Source organism: Camellia sinensis, chromosome 7, assembly GCF_055761805.1.
Source record: "Camellia sinensis isolate YWXY chromosome 7, ASM5576180v1, whole genome shotgun sequence".
NCBI classification, from domain to species: Eukaryota; Viridiplantae; Streptophyta; class Magnoliopsida; order Ericales; family Theaceae; genus Camellia; species Camellia sinensis.
The window spans coordinates 23,757,073-23,776,087 of record NC_138967.1 but is presented as its reverse complement, the minus strand read 5'-3'; the positions used below and the strand labels follow the sequence as shown (position 1 = coordinate 23,776,087).

General features: G+C 37.7%; 1 protein-coding gene across 3 annotated transcripts; it reads left to right on the top strand.

Moving 5' to 3' along the window:
* Positions 1 to 7,360: 7,360 nt before the first annotated feature.
* Positions 7,361 to 18,750, top strand: LOC114323404 (uncharacterized). 3 transcript variants are annotated; one of them, XR_014335063.1, is made up of 3 exons: positions 7,361 to 7,649; positions 14,594 to 15,276; positions 18,620 to 18,750. XR_014335063.1 is itself a non-coding variant. In XM_082877577.1 (3 exons), exon 3 carries the CDS (start codon positions 15,645 to 15,647, stop codon positions 16,881 to 16,883), a length of 1,239 nt encoding a protein of 412 aa, XP_082733703.1. In that variant the 5' UTR covers positions 7,361 to 7,649; positions 14,594 to 15,276; positions 15,382 to 15,644; the 3' UTR covers positions 16,884 to 17,003. The 3 variants fall into 3 exon arrangements, 1 of the variants encoding a protein (XP_082733703.1); XM_082877577.1 differs by lacking the exon at positions 18,620 to 18,750 and adding an exon at positions 15,382 to 17,003; XR_014335062.1 differs by lacking the exon at positions 18,620 to 18,750 and adding an exon at positions 15,382 to 17,003 and having other exon boundaries at positions 7,368 to 7,649; positions 14,589 to 15,276.
* The last annotated feature ends 265 nt before the right edge of the window (positions 18,751 to 19,015 follow it).

Here is a 19,015-nt window from a genome sequence, read left to right as displayed (position 1 = left end):
CTGCTATAAGTTAAAGCCAACTAGTGGTGAGGTCGCTGGAGCCAAGTCCTTGTCGTTTAGCTTGAGCTACTTAAAGGCGTCATAATGCATTATTTCGACCGAGCTACCCTAGTCGATTACAATGCACCTAACGTCAAAGTCCGTCACGCGGAGTATGACCACCAGCGCATTATTGTACAGCGTTTAAATGTGCTCAAGATCTCGACTTAAAAAATTGAGGATATCCTTCACCTCGATTTTGCCTTTTTTGATAGGAGGTTGGACCGACAGAACTTCTCTCATATGTTCCACTTTCTAGGTCATCCCCCAGAGCTTGCATACCCGCGCTAGCTCGATGATCCCGTGGATCACATTGATTACGCCTTAGGGGGGTGCTTCTAAAACAGCCTAGCTATTTGGCTCGGCTTGAATGTGGGGCGCAGCCTTGATGCGTCCATCAATGTAACGGTCCAGGTGGTCGGTCGCTACTAACTCCTCTAAATGCTGCTTTAAAGGGACATAGTTTTTTGTATGGTGCCCCACGCTCATCATGGTAGGTGCAAGGATACCTTGGATTGAAGCCTCTTTGTGCATCACCCAACTTAGCTCGTTACCGGACGTATGCCTCGTCACGGATCTCGCTAAGAATACGGTAGATTGAGATTTTGAAAACCGTGGTAATGCTAGTTCAGGCGTTCAACTTTCTCTTTGCATCTTTCGCAGTATCGTGGGGGTAGTCAGCTCGGTCATTGTGACAACCATTACCCCGATTATTATGGTTAGCGTCGTGACCTTGTTCTCTTTCACGGTTGTGCAGACGGTTTGCCTCCTGTCAGACAGCATGAACTTTCTTGGCCACCATTTTGTCTACTGCCACCAAATTCACTTTCGCAGCGGCTGCAGTAGCATCATCCTCAACTCAGATGTGCTCATTGATGCGCTGCATTAGTAGTTCCATGGTCGTCGGTTGATTCATGGTGAGCGAGTCTCTCAGCCTATATCCGACTAAGAGACTGCGCTTATATTGGGTAATTACTAGATTAGTTGGGCAATCAAGAATCTTATTAAATATTTTCCAATACTTGGCGTTGTACGCCTTGAGTGAGTCACCCGGTTCCATCTTGATAGCCAGAAGGTGGTCGACTTCCTTGGGTGTTTTTGTGTTAGTTTTGAATCGAGTCACAAACGCCTCTACCAACTGCTGTCACCCCTCGATACTTTCCACCGGCAGCCTCTCGAACCATTTCAGGCCCAACTCACCCAAACTCAATGGAAATATCAGGCACATACATGCATCGTTTTGCCTGTAGCTAGCCATGACTAGTAGGAAGTGGCTCAAGTGCATATAGGGATCAATCTTTCCGTCATAGAGTGTGAACTTGGGCTAGTGGAACCTAGCTGGAAGCAGCGTGCTTTCTATCTTGAGAGAGAAAGGGGTGGCGCTCAACCTTGCCAAGTCCTTGTCCAATGGCACGTGCGCTGCCAGGCGTGGTAACGGTATTTTGACCTCTTCACTGGCGAGACCTCCATGGGACAACCGCTGCAATGCCAGGACCCTTTGCGCCTCCCACCGACATGCTCGTTCTTCCAAGACGTCCCTCAAGTCCTTTGAATGGGCAAAGTAAGAGTATTTCGATGTCGTCGATAGACGTGAGGGACGGTAGCTGCTATCCTATGCGCAAGACTTCTCCGCCAACGGGTCAGAATCACCAACCCTATAACTTCAGGTGATGGAGATAGAGGGCGTCTACCTCTAGTTTTGGCTACTTGAACGACGGGGTTGGCGCGCTTACTGTGGTTTCCTATTCCGGCAACACCCTCCCCATTGACTTGCCGCTTCAATACCTCCATCTCAGTTGCCATCCTAAGAATGATGGCATCTTGGTCCTTCAATTTATGCTCCAGGTGCTGAGTGTGCGACTCTCTTCGCCGCCAGCACCCTTCAAGACTCTGTGAATGGTCTGTGTTCCTCGTGCGTTTGTCTCGTGCGTCTCTAGAGAGCCCTCGAGAGGAAGTCTCCAGGCCTGCCATGGTCGGAATGGTAGAAATGCCATCTCTTCTCCGAACTGACTCCGGAGTGATACCGTCGTTGACGAACAACGAAATGTCATCGTTGTTCACCATGAAAGATGGTCGGGAAAGCTTGGAGGGCAAGGTTTTGTCTATCAAAGATTCCCACAGACGGCGCTAATTGTACGGGGAGGAAATAATCATTGCTCTCCGGACTCTTCATGTCCAAGCTTTGCTTTTTTCTGAATGACCTAAGAACACAAAGACGATGAGCAACCCGGCGGTGTGCGGCCGGAAAACTCCTCCGATGGTCAAGTTAGCACACTTAGAGAGAAGGATAAGGAGAGAAAAAGAGAGGACACAAAGGGGTAGGTACCTCTGATAACGAAAAGTTCCAGACCTGTGCATGGAGGCACAACACTGTTTATATAGTTTTTGTGCGCTCCTCTGTCTGTCCTCTTCCTGATGCGTGGATATGTTCCCCTTTCACTTTCTTCCACGTGTAAGCGTAAATACAGCCGAACACCAAATGGCCACACCACCTAACGGTATTGATGTGTACAGACGGCGGAATCTCTTTTCTGCAATCCGAACATGCCACGTAGCGTACCTTACCGTGCTACGCTCGGTGCGGCGCCACAAACTTCCCATGGGACAGCGCTACTTGCTTGGTCCCATCGGTCAAACCTGAGTGTGAGCTCAACCAAACTCTACAGTCCACGATAAGTTCTTGCTTGGTCAAAACTAACCTGAGGACAAATTCCATCCGACTTAGTACGATGCACATCCCCAGGCTGTGCTAGCACCTTAAAGTTGTACCATAAGACCGGGCTAATACCTCGATCCAGCTCGTATCCAAATTTTGACCGAGCTAAAGACCTTGACCGAGGCCTGAGCCAGCTCGGCCCACATTAGGTCAAGAATCTCCCTTTCATATAGATATAGATGAAAATGCTTATGGTTAAAAATCTATTTTTCCTTAATATATAGTATAGATAGATTATAAGTAGGGTAAACTACTAGTAGGTCGTAATAGTTAGAATTCCCATAAAGTCCTATTGAAAATAGGACATATTACAATTGTTACTAAAAATAATTTTTTGTGACAATTTTTTACATGTCGCTAAAAATTGACAATTAGTGAATTTTTTTTTGTCACGGTCTTAATAAATTGTCGCTAAAACTTACAATTGGTGACTTTTTTTGTGACTAATTTTTCAAATTGTCGTTGAAAGTTAAAAATTAGTGACTTTTTTTTGTAACGATTTTTTTAAACTGTCGCTGAAACTTATAATTAGTGATTTGTGACAAAAATTTCAAACTGCCACTGAAAATTAACAATTAGTGACTTTTTTTTAATAGTGTATGATAAAAAATGTTATTAATTATCATACGACTTATTAGACAATAAGTCCACTTAGTGGGACCTACATGTAAATCCCTTAATAAATATAGGTGTTATATAAACGAAGAGAAGAAAAAAAGAAAAAGAAAATATAGTTATTGCAAAGAAAAAAATATAAATTAAAAAAAAGGGTTAATTACAACCAAAAAAAAAAAAATCCCAAAGTTTCATGTGTTTTTCATTTTAAAGTGAAAAACATGTGAATCCTTGGAGTTTATTTTGTAATTAACCCCTTTTTTTTTGTTTTAAATGATTTTAATTTTAAAAAAAATGGTTAATTACACAAAAAATCTCAAGATTTCACGTATTTTTTGCTTTAAATCCTAATAGTTTTCACTTTAACCTCCCTCTGTTACCTTATATAAATGGAGATGGACGTAGAGGCAAATTAAAATACGGATGGAACTTGCCAAAATTGAAACACTGAGGTTGAAAGTGAAAAATGTGTGAAACCTTGGGATTTTATTTTATTTTATTTTATTTTTGTTGTAGTTAACCAAAAAATAAAATAACACCGCAAAAATTTGTAACTTGTTTTTAGTGATAGTGTGGTGTGTACCATAATCTTTCTCAAGACAAATATCGGTTCGATACGGTTGGTATTTGGATAAAAATTTTCATTGAATCGATAATATTTGTTTTATTATTTTGAGCGCCGACACAAATCATTTTTTACATCAAACCGCATTGAACCAAATCATTTGTAACGATTTGATTCGATGCGGTTTAATCGGTTTAGAACCTTTCAAACTTAAATCACTTTTTTGTATAGTCATTAATCTATGTAAAAGCATTGAGCCTCCGTTTGGGAAGTGGGTTGGCTTTTTGGCTTTTTTGGCTATTTTAACCTAGGCTAAAAAGTTTGGTTTGGGAAGGGTTTTTTGACTTTTTGGCTTTTTTGACTTTTTTTGTGAGAGAAGAATGTAATGATTATGGGTTGGATGTGGTATTTTGTTTTTTGTGGCTAAGATAGCCTATTTTGTCTTTTGTGGCTAAAATAGCCAAAAAAGCCCTGTTTAGCTCTTGCCAAACGGAGCCTGAATTAGTTATTTTTCTACTACTTCAAACATATCCAATCGATCAATTTAATAAATACTTTTTAATTCCTAAAGTAACAATAAATAAATACAAAAGGCCAAGAATAATAAATTAGAGTTAAGATTATATATAATAAGAGTTTAATAACTTAGGTTATAGAGATGATAAAGTTAATTAATTGAGGTTAATAATTTTTATTTTATTTTATTTTATTAATGTCATTATATTATTAGATTATATATATTATAAATACAATATATGTTGAAACGGTCGATTTCAGTTTAGTTTGGTACACAAGGTGCTTGAATCGATACCAAATCAAAAATTGAAAAAAAATCAAATTTAAAAACTGCACAGCCTGATTCTTATTAAAAAAACAAAACAAATATGACCAGCTCGGTCCGATTCAATTGATTTGGTCAATTCTTTTTAATTTTTATTACATCCCTATTGGTGATGGTAAAAATAAGGTAAAATAACTAAATTAATACATAAATATAACGCTGAATTTGGACCATTTTTAAACATCTTCCCAAATTCGTGATTTAAACACTACCTAAGCATTATTCAAACCTAGAGAAGTAGAAAAAAATAGCTTTTGTATTAAAAAAACAAAGGGTAAATTACACTTATTTCTCTTGAGATTTGAAAAAATATATAATTAAATTCACACTTTTAAAATAATTACACTAAATTGTCTTTTAGTATAGTTAAAGCAATTGAAAAACCAATGGGTAAACACCGAAATAAATAAATAAATAAAGATAAATATACATTTTAGTAAAAAAAAAAGAAAAAAGAAAGAAAGATGCAATGTCATCATGTTTTATTTATACGATTAACAAATTATCAATGAAAAATGACCTAGTTTTATGTGAGTTAAAATCTTGAGAAAAATCAATATAATGATGTTAAAGATGTGAAATTAACTGTGTATTTTTCAAACTTGAAGAGGGTGAGCATAATTTATTGAAAAATAAATATAATTCAAAATGTTAAAAAAGTGATATAATCTGGGTGTGTTTGGTAACGTTTACGTTTTCAGTTTATATTTACAAAAATTTTATAAACTGGTTTTTGTTTATTTTTTGTTTATTTTTGGAAAAACATAAACTACAAACGCGTTTGGTAATTGACAAAATGTTTACAAAATTTAAAAAATATAAAAAAGAGTGAAAAATGGCAAGTGGCGGCGAAAGACGATAGGTGGTGGGTAGATGGTGGTGGTGGGTGGTGGTTGGTGGCGGGTGGTGGGTGGTAGCGAGTGGGCGGTGGCGGTGGCGGTGGCGGGTGGTGGAAGTGGTGACGGTGGGTGGTGGGTACTTGGTGGTAGTGGGTGGTGGCGGGTGGGTGGGTGACGGTGGCGGGTGGCGGGTGGTAGCGAGTGGGTGGTGGTGGTGGCGGGTGGTGGGTGGTGGTGGCAGGTGGGTGGCGGATGGCGGGTGGTAGTGGGTGGGGGCAGGTAGGTGGCGGGTGTTGGTAGTGGGTGTGTGGGTGGGTGACGGTGACGAGTGGTGGCGAGTGGGTGGTGGGTGGTGGCGGGTGGGTGATGGGTGGTGATGGTGGTTGGGTGGGTGACGGTGGCGGGTAGTGGGTGGTGGGTGGTAGCGAGTGGGTAGCGGTGGGGGTGATGGCAGTGGCGGCGGCAGGTGGTAGATGGTGGTGGCAAGTGGGTGGCGGATGGCGAGTGGTGGCGGGTAGGTGGTGAGTGGTGGTGGTGGTGGGTGGGTGAGTGGGTGACGGTGACGGGTGGTAGGTGGTAGCGAGTGGGTGGTGGTGGTGGGTGGTGGTGGCAGGTAGGTGGCGAGTGGGTGATGGTGGTGGTGGTGGTGGTAGTGGTGGTGGGTGGCGGGTGGTGGTGGCGGGTGGGTGGGTGGGTGGGTGCCAGGTGGCTGGTAGTGGCAGGTGGTGGATGGTGGTGGCAGGTGGGTAGTGAGTGGTGATGGCAAGTAGGTGGCGGGTGGTGGTGGCGGGTGGTGGTGGCGGGCGGTGGATGGTAGTGGCGGGTGGTGGGTGGTGGATGGCAGGTGGGTGGTGGGTGGTGGTGGTGGTGGTGGTGGTGGTGGTGGTGGTGGTAGTGGTAGTGGCAAGGGGTGGGTGGTGGTGGTGGGTGGTGGTGGCAGGTGGGTGGTGAGTGGTGGTGGCAGGTGGCAGGTGGTGGTGGTGGTGGAGAGTGAATGGTGGTGGCGGAAGACGGTAGTGGAAAATGGTGGCGGGTGGTGGCTAGTGTTGGGTGGTTAAAAAAAAAAAAACTGAAAACTCAAAATGGAAACACATTTTTTGTGTTTTTATTTTTTGACCAAATTTATAAACTGAGACCACTGATTTATAAATCAAAAATTTTACCAAACAAGTTTTTATTTGAGTTTTTTAAATTTTTGTAAATATAAACAGAAAACTGAAAACGTAAGTGTTACCAAACGACACCTAAATAAATATATTTATTAAATATAAGTACATTTATTTAGTGTATTTTCAAATAACTTCTTATTTAGATTTCGTTTAAGAATAAGTTATTTTAGTAATTTTTTGATTTTTATAAAAAGATATATAAAAAAAAAAATGATATAATAATTTATAATTACTCTTTGATTAAAATATGTAATTACTATATGGACCTTAATACGAGACATTGCATATGTGATGATTATGATGTTTGAAGCAAATGGCAATGAGGTAATTTCAGTTAGACCGAAATTTTTGTCAGAGCGGCATTTGCTAAATATAAAAATAGAAATACAGATAGAGATAGAAATGAAATAAATAGAAAGAAAACGGTAACGGTAGAGGGCCACAATTTTTGTGGCTCAAATGGCTCAAAATTGTTAAAACGATGTCGTTTTGGACAGATAACATGTTAAAATGTTAAAACGGCGTCGTTTTGACAATTTTAAACCATTTAAACCACAAAAATTATGACCCTCAAACATTATTCTTTTTTCTGTCAAAAATCTCTCCCCAAAAAATATCTAACCCACAACACAGTCTAGAATGTCAAGCCCGGTGGCTTAGCCTAAGCATGTTAAAAAAAAAAAAAAAAAAGTCAAACTCTCCTCCTCGATCTTTCTCTCTCTCTTTCTCTCTCATTTTCTCTGCTGCATCTATATCTCCGTTTATCATATGAATTCTTGATCTGTTCAGAGGCTGATTTGGGACCCATTCATTCCTAGAGGATCTCAGACCACCGTCGACGAAGACAAGACTTGCCTTCTGATAGGTCAGTTTCACACACCATACTCTCTCTCTCTCTCTCTCTCTCTCTGGGTATTTAATTTATGCTTTTGAGTTGTGAATTGCTGCAGATTGTTGAAGAAAGCCCTTCTAGAAATTTTATGCATCACTATTTCTTCAAAACTTCAAACCCTCAATTATGCGTTTATTGTACAGTATCTGTGTTTTTTTATTAAATAATAATCAATATACTAATTAATATATTAATCAATGTTATAATATAATTTTAAACGGTTTAAGTTTTTATAATTTTTATTATAAGTGAGTTTATAATTTTAAAATAACAATATCATAATATATATGTATTGATACGATAATTTATATAGTAATTTGTGTACCTTTCATTTATCGTTACTTATAGATCGGATACAGTATCTGTTTTTAGTCTATCAAAAAAAAGTTTACTTTTTGGTAATTTACGAATACATTTTGATGATTTAGAAAATTGCTTGGTAGACGGGAGTTGGACTGGAATGTCCAAGCGCCAAAACGATAATTTTTTTTTTTTTTTTTAATTTTTTTTGTCCCTCACGCTGAAACTGGTTTCAGTTTCAGAGAAACAGAGAGGCGAGAGAAAGAGAGGTGGAAGAGAGGAGAAGAAAACAAAGAGAGGGGGCCATAGACGGAGATCACCACAACCCAACCCACCGCCATTGACGGAGATCGCGAACCACTCCACGGCCCAACCCACCGCCATGGGCGGTGGGTTTGATTTTGATTTTGATTCTATGGGTTTGGTTTTGATTTTGGATTTTGATTTTGATTCTGTGGGCTTGGTTTTGATTTGATTTTAATTTTGTTTTAATTTTGATTTTGATTTTGATTATGTGGGTTTGGTTTTGCTTTTGGGATTGATTTTTGATTTTGATTTTGATTTTGGGTTTGGTTGGGATTCAGAGTGTTAAAAATGATGATGTATTATTGATTGATTGATTACAAGATTGTTGTCTATCTGTATATTGATTACAACTCCTATATATAGAAGAGAAGGTAGCAGATTGTGGTGGTGCTGGTAGGGGGTGAAGTGGAGGTGGTAGGTAGAGTTGAGTGTGTTAGGTGAAGTGGAGGTGGTAGGTGGAGTACAATTTACATTTACAATTTACATTAACAGCCCCCCTCAAACTCAAGGAGGATAGGTACTAGCTAACTTGAGTTTGGAGAGAGTAACAAAACAGAAAGTAAACTGATAAATAAAAACAAAACAGGATAGGAGACACGGTATGGTCGTGTCAGACCGTTGTAGTAGACAGTTTACGGGGTCATTTCGGACCGTTGAAGCAGACACTGTGTGGTCGTGTCAGATGTAGAAGACAGTTTACGGGGTCATGTCGGACCGTTGAAGCAGACACTGTGTGGTCGTGTCAGATGTAGAAGACAGTTTACGGGGTCATGTCGGACCGTTGTAGCAGGACAGTTTACGGGGTCATGTCGGACCGTTGTAGAAGACAGTTTACGGGGTCATGTCGGACCGATGTAGCAGGACAGTTTACGGGGTCATGTCGGACCGATGTAGCAGCTGACCGGAATCAATGTCGGGACAGTTTATGGGGTCATGTCGGACCGTTGTAGAAAATTGTGGTGGTGCACCAAGGGGGTGACTTAGGGAGTGCGCCATGGGCGACTTATACATGATACTGTGTATAACCCCCCCTCAAACTCAAATAGGTGTAAAGATAGAAACCTATTTGAGGTTGAAACAAAGGGATTGATAAAGCTGACTGGTGTAGAAGACACTGTATGAGTGTGTATATAGGCTGCCCAAAAGATATACATGGATGTAGATATCGAGCCCTCAAAAGTCGTGCCCTCAAAAGGTGTGCCATCAAAAGGCGTGCCCGAATGCATCAAAAGGCGTGCCATGAAAAGGCGTGCCAGTTTGTCGGCGAGAAGAGGCGCGCGATGCGCGTGGCTGCCTCGGCTATTTAACCAAGACAGAGCTGAGGCAGAGGCGAAGACAAACAATTGGCGAAAATCCTCTGAAAAACTCTTCGTTTTGCTGAGAAGGTTTTGCTGAGAAGATACTCTGTAACACTCTCTATAACACTCTGTTGCCCAGAAAAAATGGCTTCGTCGTCCCGTGGGCTGCTCACTCTCTTTCCCGATCTCAACGAGTCCACAGGAGAGAGAACTGGTGCGGTGTCCCGTGAACCTCAACTAAACACCACTGGGTTTGCTCCGTTGAACTTTCCGATGCAGTCGGTGGAGCAAAAAATGGCAGTGCAAACGGATGTGGAAGCCAATCAGTATACGTTGAAGGCATGTGTGGAGTCCATGACGGCGGTCACAAATCTGTCGCACCGGCTACAGAGTAGGACAAATGAGGTGCAGCAGTTAAACTCCCAGCTGGCTCTGCTCCAACGCATGTATAAGGATGCGCGAGCAGAGATGAGCGTGCTAAGGGCAGAAAACAAGGAGCTGAAGCGGAAGGCCACCGTGATGTTCCGATTTGGAGGGCCGCCATATGCTGCAGTGGAGGAGCAGGGAGTACTGATCATGCCCAGTGGAGTGGGAAACACGGAGGCAACACCGTCAAGGGCCGGCCAGGACGGAGGCAAGAAGAAGAGACCTGCAGCAGAGTAGAGAAGAAAAATCCCACTGTGGGTGTGGGTGTGTTTGTTTGTATTTTTTTTTTTTTTTTTTTTTTTTTTTTTTTGTGGTGTAAAATTGTGATCGGGGTTGATCCCTAATATAAATAAAACAAAGTGTTGTGCAAATCTGTAATTTTTTTTTTTTTTTTTTTTTTTTTTTAATAAAAAAATGTAATGAAAAATTATTTGAAAAAGGCTGGCTCACTGTTCGTGGAAAAGTGTTGAAAAGAAATAAAGAAAAGAGGGAAGTGAGTTGGTGGACGAAGCACTGAGAGAATAAAAAAAAAATTAGAACAACGCTGGTGGAGTAATATATTATAAAAAAAAAAAAAAAATATATATATATATATATATATATAAAATAAAGAAAGGTGGGGAGAGACATGCCCATGTGGGGCAATTGAGAATTATTATGATGTTATGGCAGATGGCGGAGGGATGAGGGAATCGGTCAAGGAGAGTGCAAAAGATAACAGAATATAGGTTGGAAAAGTGACAAAATAGTGGGTGAGGCTAGTGGATGTCCTTGAGTGGAGACATAAAATAAGGTGATAGTGAAAGAGAGGGTGTGTGAGGAATATAGGATAATAATAAAAAAAGAGATATAAACAAAGAAAAAGCTGGGTGTGGTGGGTTCGTAATGTGGCTCTCGCAGCTTTGGCGTGATATCTCTCTCTCTCTCTCTCTCTCCTCGAGGTCCGAAAATGGATGACAAGACACAGCAAGAGCGAGAAGAAGCCCACCGCCTCAAAACCTTAGCAGAGCAGAAATACAAGTCTTCCAACCTCAAATCAGCCCTAAAATACGCCAAGAGAGCTCACCGTCTCTTCTCGGCAGGGACGGCTCTTGGTTGCGAGGGAGTTCATCAGAGTGAAGAACCCTAGTCAAGGCGAGCCAGGACGAGGGAGGGAACGGCAGAGCGTAGCGCGTCTGGTTGGCGTGGATGCGGCGGTGCCAGCGGCGCCAGATCTCGGGCGGAGCGAACATGCGGCCGCCGCGGCACAGGTTTCCGAAAGCACCTTGGCCGGCGTGGTGAGTGCCGCCGCTGGGAACACGGGGGATTTACTATGGGTTAGGCTCCGTGGCCTGCACAGGTTTGTTGATGATAATACTGTGAGTCAGAGAGATAAACCCATAAACAGATCAGTGGGTGAAGTTCATGTAACGGTTGAAATGGCACCAATAGCAAAAGTTGGTGATCTTAGTGATGTTGTTACTGGATTGGCCCGTGCATGGGTATTACGTGGCCATAAAGTGGATATCATGATCCCTTTCTATGAGTGTATTCCGAAGCAGTAGCTCGGTGAAGTCGGAATCGAAGACCAAATCATGGGGTCGCGAGGCGGTTTCTGGTGAAGATATGTGTAAAAAATTCCAGCGGGCAGCGAAGGCAAAGTTGCCGGCCGGCTGCCCGCCGGTGAGAAAGAAATACAGGTCTAAATCTTATAGCTCTGATACCATGTTAGTTTTATGTATAAAGAAAGAGAAAGAACTGTATTGTATTGAATTGTATTGATTGTGTATTGTTATGTTTACAATGATCATATATATAGAAGAAAATGTGGTAGTAGGTGTAGGTGGTAGGTGGAGTGAAGTGGTAGTGGTAGGTAGAGTTGAGTGTGTTAGGTGAAGTGGAGGTGGTAGGTGGAGTACAATTTACATTTACAATTTACATTAACACAGAGAATGAGAAAGTTTTGATGAGGTATTTGTAGAAGATGGGATTTGAGATGGGAGTTGAAGTTGTGGTGGTGGAGCAAAAAATAGAGAAGAAGAAGAGAAGAAATAAGGGTGGTGGAGTAAAAAATACAGAAGAAGAAGAGAAGAAACAGAGGGGATGTTTGTTTGGAGAAGAGTGCGTCGAAAAGTCAAAGGGGCCGCTCGAGCCTCGACTTTTCGAGTTAACCTAGTGGGATTGGATAATTTATTAGGATAAATTATAAATATATTTTTCATATTTGTTTAAAATACGAATTATCTTATATGATTTAAAAAATTATAAATATTTTTGTTAAATTTTTTTATTTAATAAAATTAATAAAAGTAAATAATTTTTTTAATTACTCTTCTATATAATAATAAAATTATCTAAATTGTTAGTTGAAATATACATTTTTGACATAATTAATTTGATGATTTATTAATAAAAAAATTTATTTGTTATGTGATTATAAACTTGAAAAGATGGGACGTAATTTCCAAAATTTTGTAGGGTAATTTATCTTTGAAGCAAATTTCAAGTGTGTAATTATAATTTACTCTAATTATTATTATTATTATTATTATTATTATTATTATTAATTGTTTTTTCTTTTACGTGTTTGGAAAACATGTCACTTTTTTACAAGACCAATCCTTTTTTCAAAAGTTAAAAAAAGTCACCTTTTTTTTTAATGTTTTTGTTGTAGTAATTTAAAAATATTATTAAAGCTCTTTATATTTTGGTCCTTCTAATCTAGAATAATTTAAGAAGTTAAAAAGAACAAATGGAAAAATTCACAAAAAGTTTTTAAAGACAAAAAAATTTCAAATCTTACACGAACTTTCTCAATAATAAAAAACAACATTTTAAACATTTGTCAAACATATCAAACTTTTTTTTTTAACAACTTTTATCCTTTAAAAAAAAAAAATTAATATGTGATAAAATAAGTTATTAAAACTAACATAATGTTAAAATTCACAAAAGTTTACACATACTTCAAGTTAAGATTAATATTATTTTAATTTCATTTTCTTAAGGTTGCAAAATCTAAACCACTCAACCAGGGCCTTTTGAGGTGCTTGAGAGTGCTGTATTTTTTTCAAATAATTTGAGAAATATTTAATACTCACAAAACTATTCAATTAAAAATGCAATTTTCAGTGAAAACGTCTCTTATAACATCCTGTAATCAAATACATACGTTACCTAAAGTAATTATCACTTGTTTTAATACTAATTTTTTTCTGACTTCGTAGACATTGTTGTAATTAAGGCGTATATAGCTGTCAAGGAGCTTGCTATGAGGTTGAACTAAATAAACTAGATTAAAGTTGCAAGTGCTGAATTTTCCTAGTTTGTTCAGCGACGACAGTAGTTTGATTTAAATTTTGTCCAGAAAATCAATTTACCCCTATGTTTTATTCTATGTGTGACTACTGGAAACTATATGTTTGGGCGGACTGGATAAGAGGGGATTGTAATCCATCGGACTGTCCCCAGATACATTATCCCCGGACTATTTGGTTGGATTGAATTTGTATCCTATGTTTGTTTAGTCATGGGATTAGATGTTTAGATTATTTTTAGTGAATCCAATATTTGGTTAGAGGGACTGGATAAGGATAAATGTTCAAAAGATTATTTTATCCTTGTAATTTATAATTTTTATTTAATATATAATTTTAAATTTGTAATTTATAATTTATAATTTAACAACACTAAAAAAATTTAATTTATAAGGCCATCATTTATAATTTATTATTTTTAAATAAATTTAATTTATAATTTTTATTTTTATTTAATATATAATTTTAAATTAACAATACTAAAAAAATAATTTTATTTAATATATAAATTAAATTTTCAATATGTAAATTTTATTTAATATGTAAATTTAATTTTTTAACAACACTAAAAAAATTTAATTTATAACGCCATAATTTTTAATTTATTATTTTTAATTAAATGAAATTTATAATTTATAATTTATAATTTAAATTTTTTATTTAATATATAATTTTAAATTAACAGCACTAAAAAAATAATTTATAAATGTTCAAAAGACTATTTTATCTTTTTCTAATTGTTTATTAAGTAATAGCATGAAGGGTAAAATAGACATTTCACAAAATAATTCCCATGGGATACCAATCCCATGGTTTCTATCCCACCTCCCCCATGGGATAGGATAGTCCCATGTTTGTGGGACTAATAGTCCGGGGGGACTATTAGTCTGGAACAAATTTTTCAAACAAATAATGGACTATTAGTTCGGAACAAAATTTTTCAAACAAACAATGGACTATTAGTCCGGTGGGACTAATAGTCCAATCACACACCCTTATTTTTCAAGACAAACATGCTTATGTACTTATTCATGGGTAAACTGCACAAAATTTTGGATTATGATCCTCTCCATTGCATTATCTAAGAGCTTGTTATGATTCTCTCTAAATTTAAAATATCGATAAATTTTCATGATTATTTCACAACACTTGGATGATTGATATAATGGAGATCTTCCATTACAATGTAATAATGGAGAGAATCTCAGTCCCAAAATTTTTTCTTAAATCTTTTAATAGAACCCATAATTTGAGTGTCTTATCGAGTTCATTACTTCAATGGTCAGTTCAGCTACCACTTTCATTCACTACTAGGTTTGGGAGAGAGAAGAGATGGAGTTGGAACACTTTAGCCATGGACATCCATTGATTCTCGAGGAAGAGCACAACAATAACGGTGTAGAAGTCGCTTGCTATGTTTGTCAGCAACCTATTTCAGGTCCAACCTATAGTTGCAGGCAATGTCAGCATTTCTCTTTGCACAAAGTGTGTGCAGAACTACCAACAAAGATGGAACACCCCATGCACCCTGAACACCACCTTATCTTACTCCCAGATTTGCCTTATTCTCAATCGGCTTACGAATGCAGTGCTTGCCAACAACCTTACGAGAGCTTCACTTACAGCTGTTTTGATTGCAATTTCCAGCTCGACATATTGTGTGCCTTGTTGGTGCAGAAGATTGAGCACATATGTCACAAACACCCTTTGACTCCTCTACAGAGGCCAACTTTGTTATTGTGTGATGCTTGTGGCACCAAACACGAAGGCACATTCTATCAATGTACCACTTGCCGATTCTGGGTCAACCAAAATTGTGCTTTGTTACCAAGTACCATAAAATATAGTGAGCATGATCACCTTCTATTCCTCATCTATTTTTTTCCATATGAACATTTCAGATTTACTTCCTATTGCGCAATGCAGATATTTCGCCCATATAAATTGTTTGACATCAAAGATAAAGCTTTCCAGGTTTGATCTCCTCTTCCTCCTTTTATTTTAGTGTTACTTTTGTTTTTGTTGTTGTCATGTTATAATTGTTTGATTTACATTCTATTCTTAATGTTGTGATCTTAGAGAGTTGGAAGAAGAATCATGCAAAACTAAACAAATCGACCAAAAAACAAAGTTTGTACTATAAAAACTTGAGCCCAATTTGATTGGTTTGGCACTGGTTGATGATGATGATGATGATGTCGATGACAATGATGGTAGAGTTGAAAAACTTGAGCCCGATTTGATGTGCTTGCCACTGCTTGATGAATCAATTAATCTTATTACACATTTCAAGAAGAAGATCAATTTGGAGGGGAAGAGTAATGAACCAATGAAGATTGACCATGTTAGTCATTATCATACATTATTATTTGTTGACAATCATATCAATGATGAATCATGCACCGCGAGCAAACTACTTGTATGTGCTGGATGCACACAGCCAATCACCGCCCCATTTTACCATTGCGCTGAATGCAACTTCACTATGCATGAGTGTTGTGTCGAGTTGCCCATTGAGCTGCAACACCCAATTCACCCAAAACCACCCGCTAATACTGAACAGATGGCAATCCATATATTCTGATCTACCCCTATGCCAAGGTTGCAAAATGTCTTGCAATGGGGTTTTGTTTGGTTGTGTAGCCTGTGATTTCTTCCTCGACATGAAGTGTGCTTCCTTACGGGGCACTATCCTGCATGATACTCATAAGCACTTCCTTACCCTAAGAGAAACAACTGGAGGGTTGTGTTTTGCATGTCATAAAATTTTTTATGGGGTCGGGTTAGTATGTGACATTTGCAATTTCAAGCTACACACTCAATGTGCCTTGTTGCCACGTACGGTTAGCCACAGATTTGACAAACACCCTTTCTCCCTACTCTATTTCGGCGATCAGGATGAGTATTACTGTGAAATTTGTGAGGGAGAAGTAAATCCATTTTGTTGGTTCTATCACTGTGATGACTGCAACCGGTCTCTTCATAAGGAATGCATTCATCCAGTTAGTTTCTTACCACAACGCTTTATCACACATGAATCTCATCAACACACCCTTGCTCTAAAGGAAACATGCAATGTTCCTTGTGAAGCATGTAAGCATGATTGTTATGGGGTTGGGTTTGGATGTGATACTTGCAACTTCACATTACACACTCGATGTGCATCCTTGCCGCAGACAGTTAAACACAGATATAATGAACACCCTTTCATTCTAACCTATTTTGGCGATCAGGGTGAGAATTATTGTGAAATTTGTTGGGGGAAAATTAACCCGAAGTGCTGGTTCTATCATTGTGTTGACTACAACCTATTTCTTCATACATTATGTATTCAAATTGATGAATATAGGGGTGAGCTCAACATTGCAAACCACCCACACAACCTCAGTTGTGTTCATCAACCTAAGGATATCTCTGCGTGCGACCGTTGCGGTGAGCTTGTTGAATTCGGGAGCATTGAATGTGCACCTTGTAATTTCAAGCTCCATTCGGATTGTGCTCGGAATGAAGCAATGGAGAGAATTTCATCACTGCAACTAGCTGGAAAACTAGACCCTGTGGATAGTTTCCACACATCTTGATGTTGTGTTTGGCGTTAACTTCATGACTAGCAAATTAATTCGCTCAAAAATCCCATCATAATTGTAGTTTTAATATTTTTTTGGATAAATTACAACACCGGTCCCTCTAGTTTGAGTGAAGTATCACTTAGTTCCTGTAATTTTAATTTGCATAATCTAGTCCTTACACTTTTAATTTTGTTGTAATTTGGTCTCTTTGTCATGCATGGTTAATATTTTGAACAGAAAAAACAAATCACGTGCAAAATTAAATGGACCAAAGTGGAACTCAAAACAAATTACAAAAACTAACGGTGTAATGAATATAATACACCAGGGATCCTTGTAGTTTGTTTTGAATTTCATTTTGGTTCTTCTAATTGTAAGCATGTTTTTTTTTTTATTTTTTTATTTTTCAAATTCTAATGGTAAATGATGGAGGGATCACATTGCAACAAAATTAAAATTTTAGGGATTAAATTGTTCAAATTGAAACTATGGGGATTAAAGTCATATCCAAGTAATAAAATTGTTCAATTGTAATTTATCTTTCTTTTTTTTTTGATAAATTTTAAGTTGTATTCACCCAAAAAAAAATTTTAAGTTGAATTCACATGTCCTTTTTGAAAGATGTGCACTCTATTCAATCCCTCAATCTTTTGGTTAGATCCAAAAGTCATGAAAGTTTTCCGTTTCTCTTTCTCTACGTTTTCTTTCTTTTCTTTCTTTTTTTGATATTCGGCGACCACGCCTCTCTCTTCCTCTTTCTCTCTTTGATATATAGTCATTCATTGTGACATTTCAAATGATTAATTAATATTAATACTGTGTTAATATATTTAATTTAATGATTATATGTGTGAAAATGTAATTTAATTTAAGTTACCAGTCATTAGGCTAACAAAAAAAGGAAAAAAGAATTAAGTGATAAGAATAAACCTTAAGATAAGCTTGGGAAGGCAATTAATGGGACTTGCCTTGTGATGCCACGTGATTGCCTCGCCCAAATGCAATGACCCAGGTGCTGGTACCTTGCCCAAATGCAATGGCCCAGCATCTATAAATTGGTGCATGAAGTAAGGAAGAGGGAACAAGTGAAGGTGTGGTCAGTAAAAGGCGGAGTTTCAGTAAACAGAGGAGTAAAAGTAGGGGATTAGTATTAAAGTGGGTAATATTATATCTTGAGTCATCATAAAATATTTTATATATGTCTAGAGTTACCACAAATTATTTTATGTAATTCATATTTTATAAATTACATTAATGTTCAATTACGTTCATTATTTATGAATCCTATTTGCTTAAAATGAAAACTTATGCATATAACCGTTTATTAAATATGTTTTAAGTAATTATTTTATAAGTACCACTACAGACACAGGTCCCATGTCTTGGGAGACTTAGACAATCATTAGCATTTGAATTGTCATTTTAATGACCCTCTGACGATTCTATTCCTTGAGAGACTTAAATAACCATGGACCTCTAATTAGTTACTTTGTGACCTTCTGTATGTTATGGATCTATTGACTCTCTATTCTGTTCCATTTTGTTCCGTATCGTGGTTTTGATTATTTTGCTATAATTCTGCATTTTGTTTCTGTTATTTAAATGATTTATTCGAACCAAACTATTCTCTATTTGACTTAAATAACTATCCATGGTGATTTTATATTCTTATACTCTCAGTATAATATATATCACTCTACCATGTGCTTACAACAATTTTATTTTATTTTATTTTATTTTTTTTTCAGGTGATGAAATGTAAGGAACAATGGTAATCTCATGTAATGGGACTAGCATATGATTTAATGCAGATTTTTTCATATTTTTTTAATAAAAGTCTCGATAATTTTTTTAAAAAAATTATTGAGTATTTTGATTATTTATTTACCTATTTAATTTCTTTACTACTTTATCTTGTCTCCGCTTATGCCATTTAATTTGTTCAAATTAGAATTAATTAGATAGTTGCGAATTCAGCCCTAAGCACCCGAGGTTGGGTTATGACAACCATCGATTAGGGTTCATCGGCAACCACCAACCACTGACTCCTTGTTTCATTCTCACTAACAGTGAATGAGATGAGTTTCCGACAAAGAGAATGAGTAAATAGATCTACATTAGATTTGAGTAGATTTATATCAGAT

Excerpts from the sequence above, each read along its gene's own strand:
- LOC114323404 (XM_082877577.1), top strand. The coding sequence starts at position 15,645 with ATGTTAGTCATTATCATACATTATTATTTGTTGACAATCATATCAATG.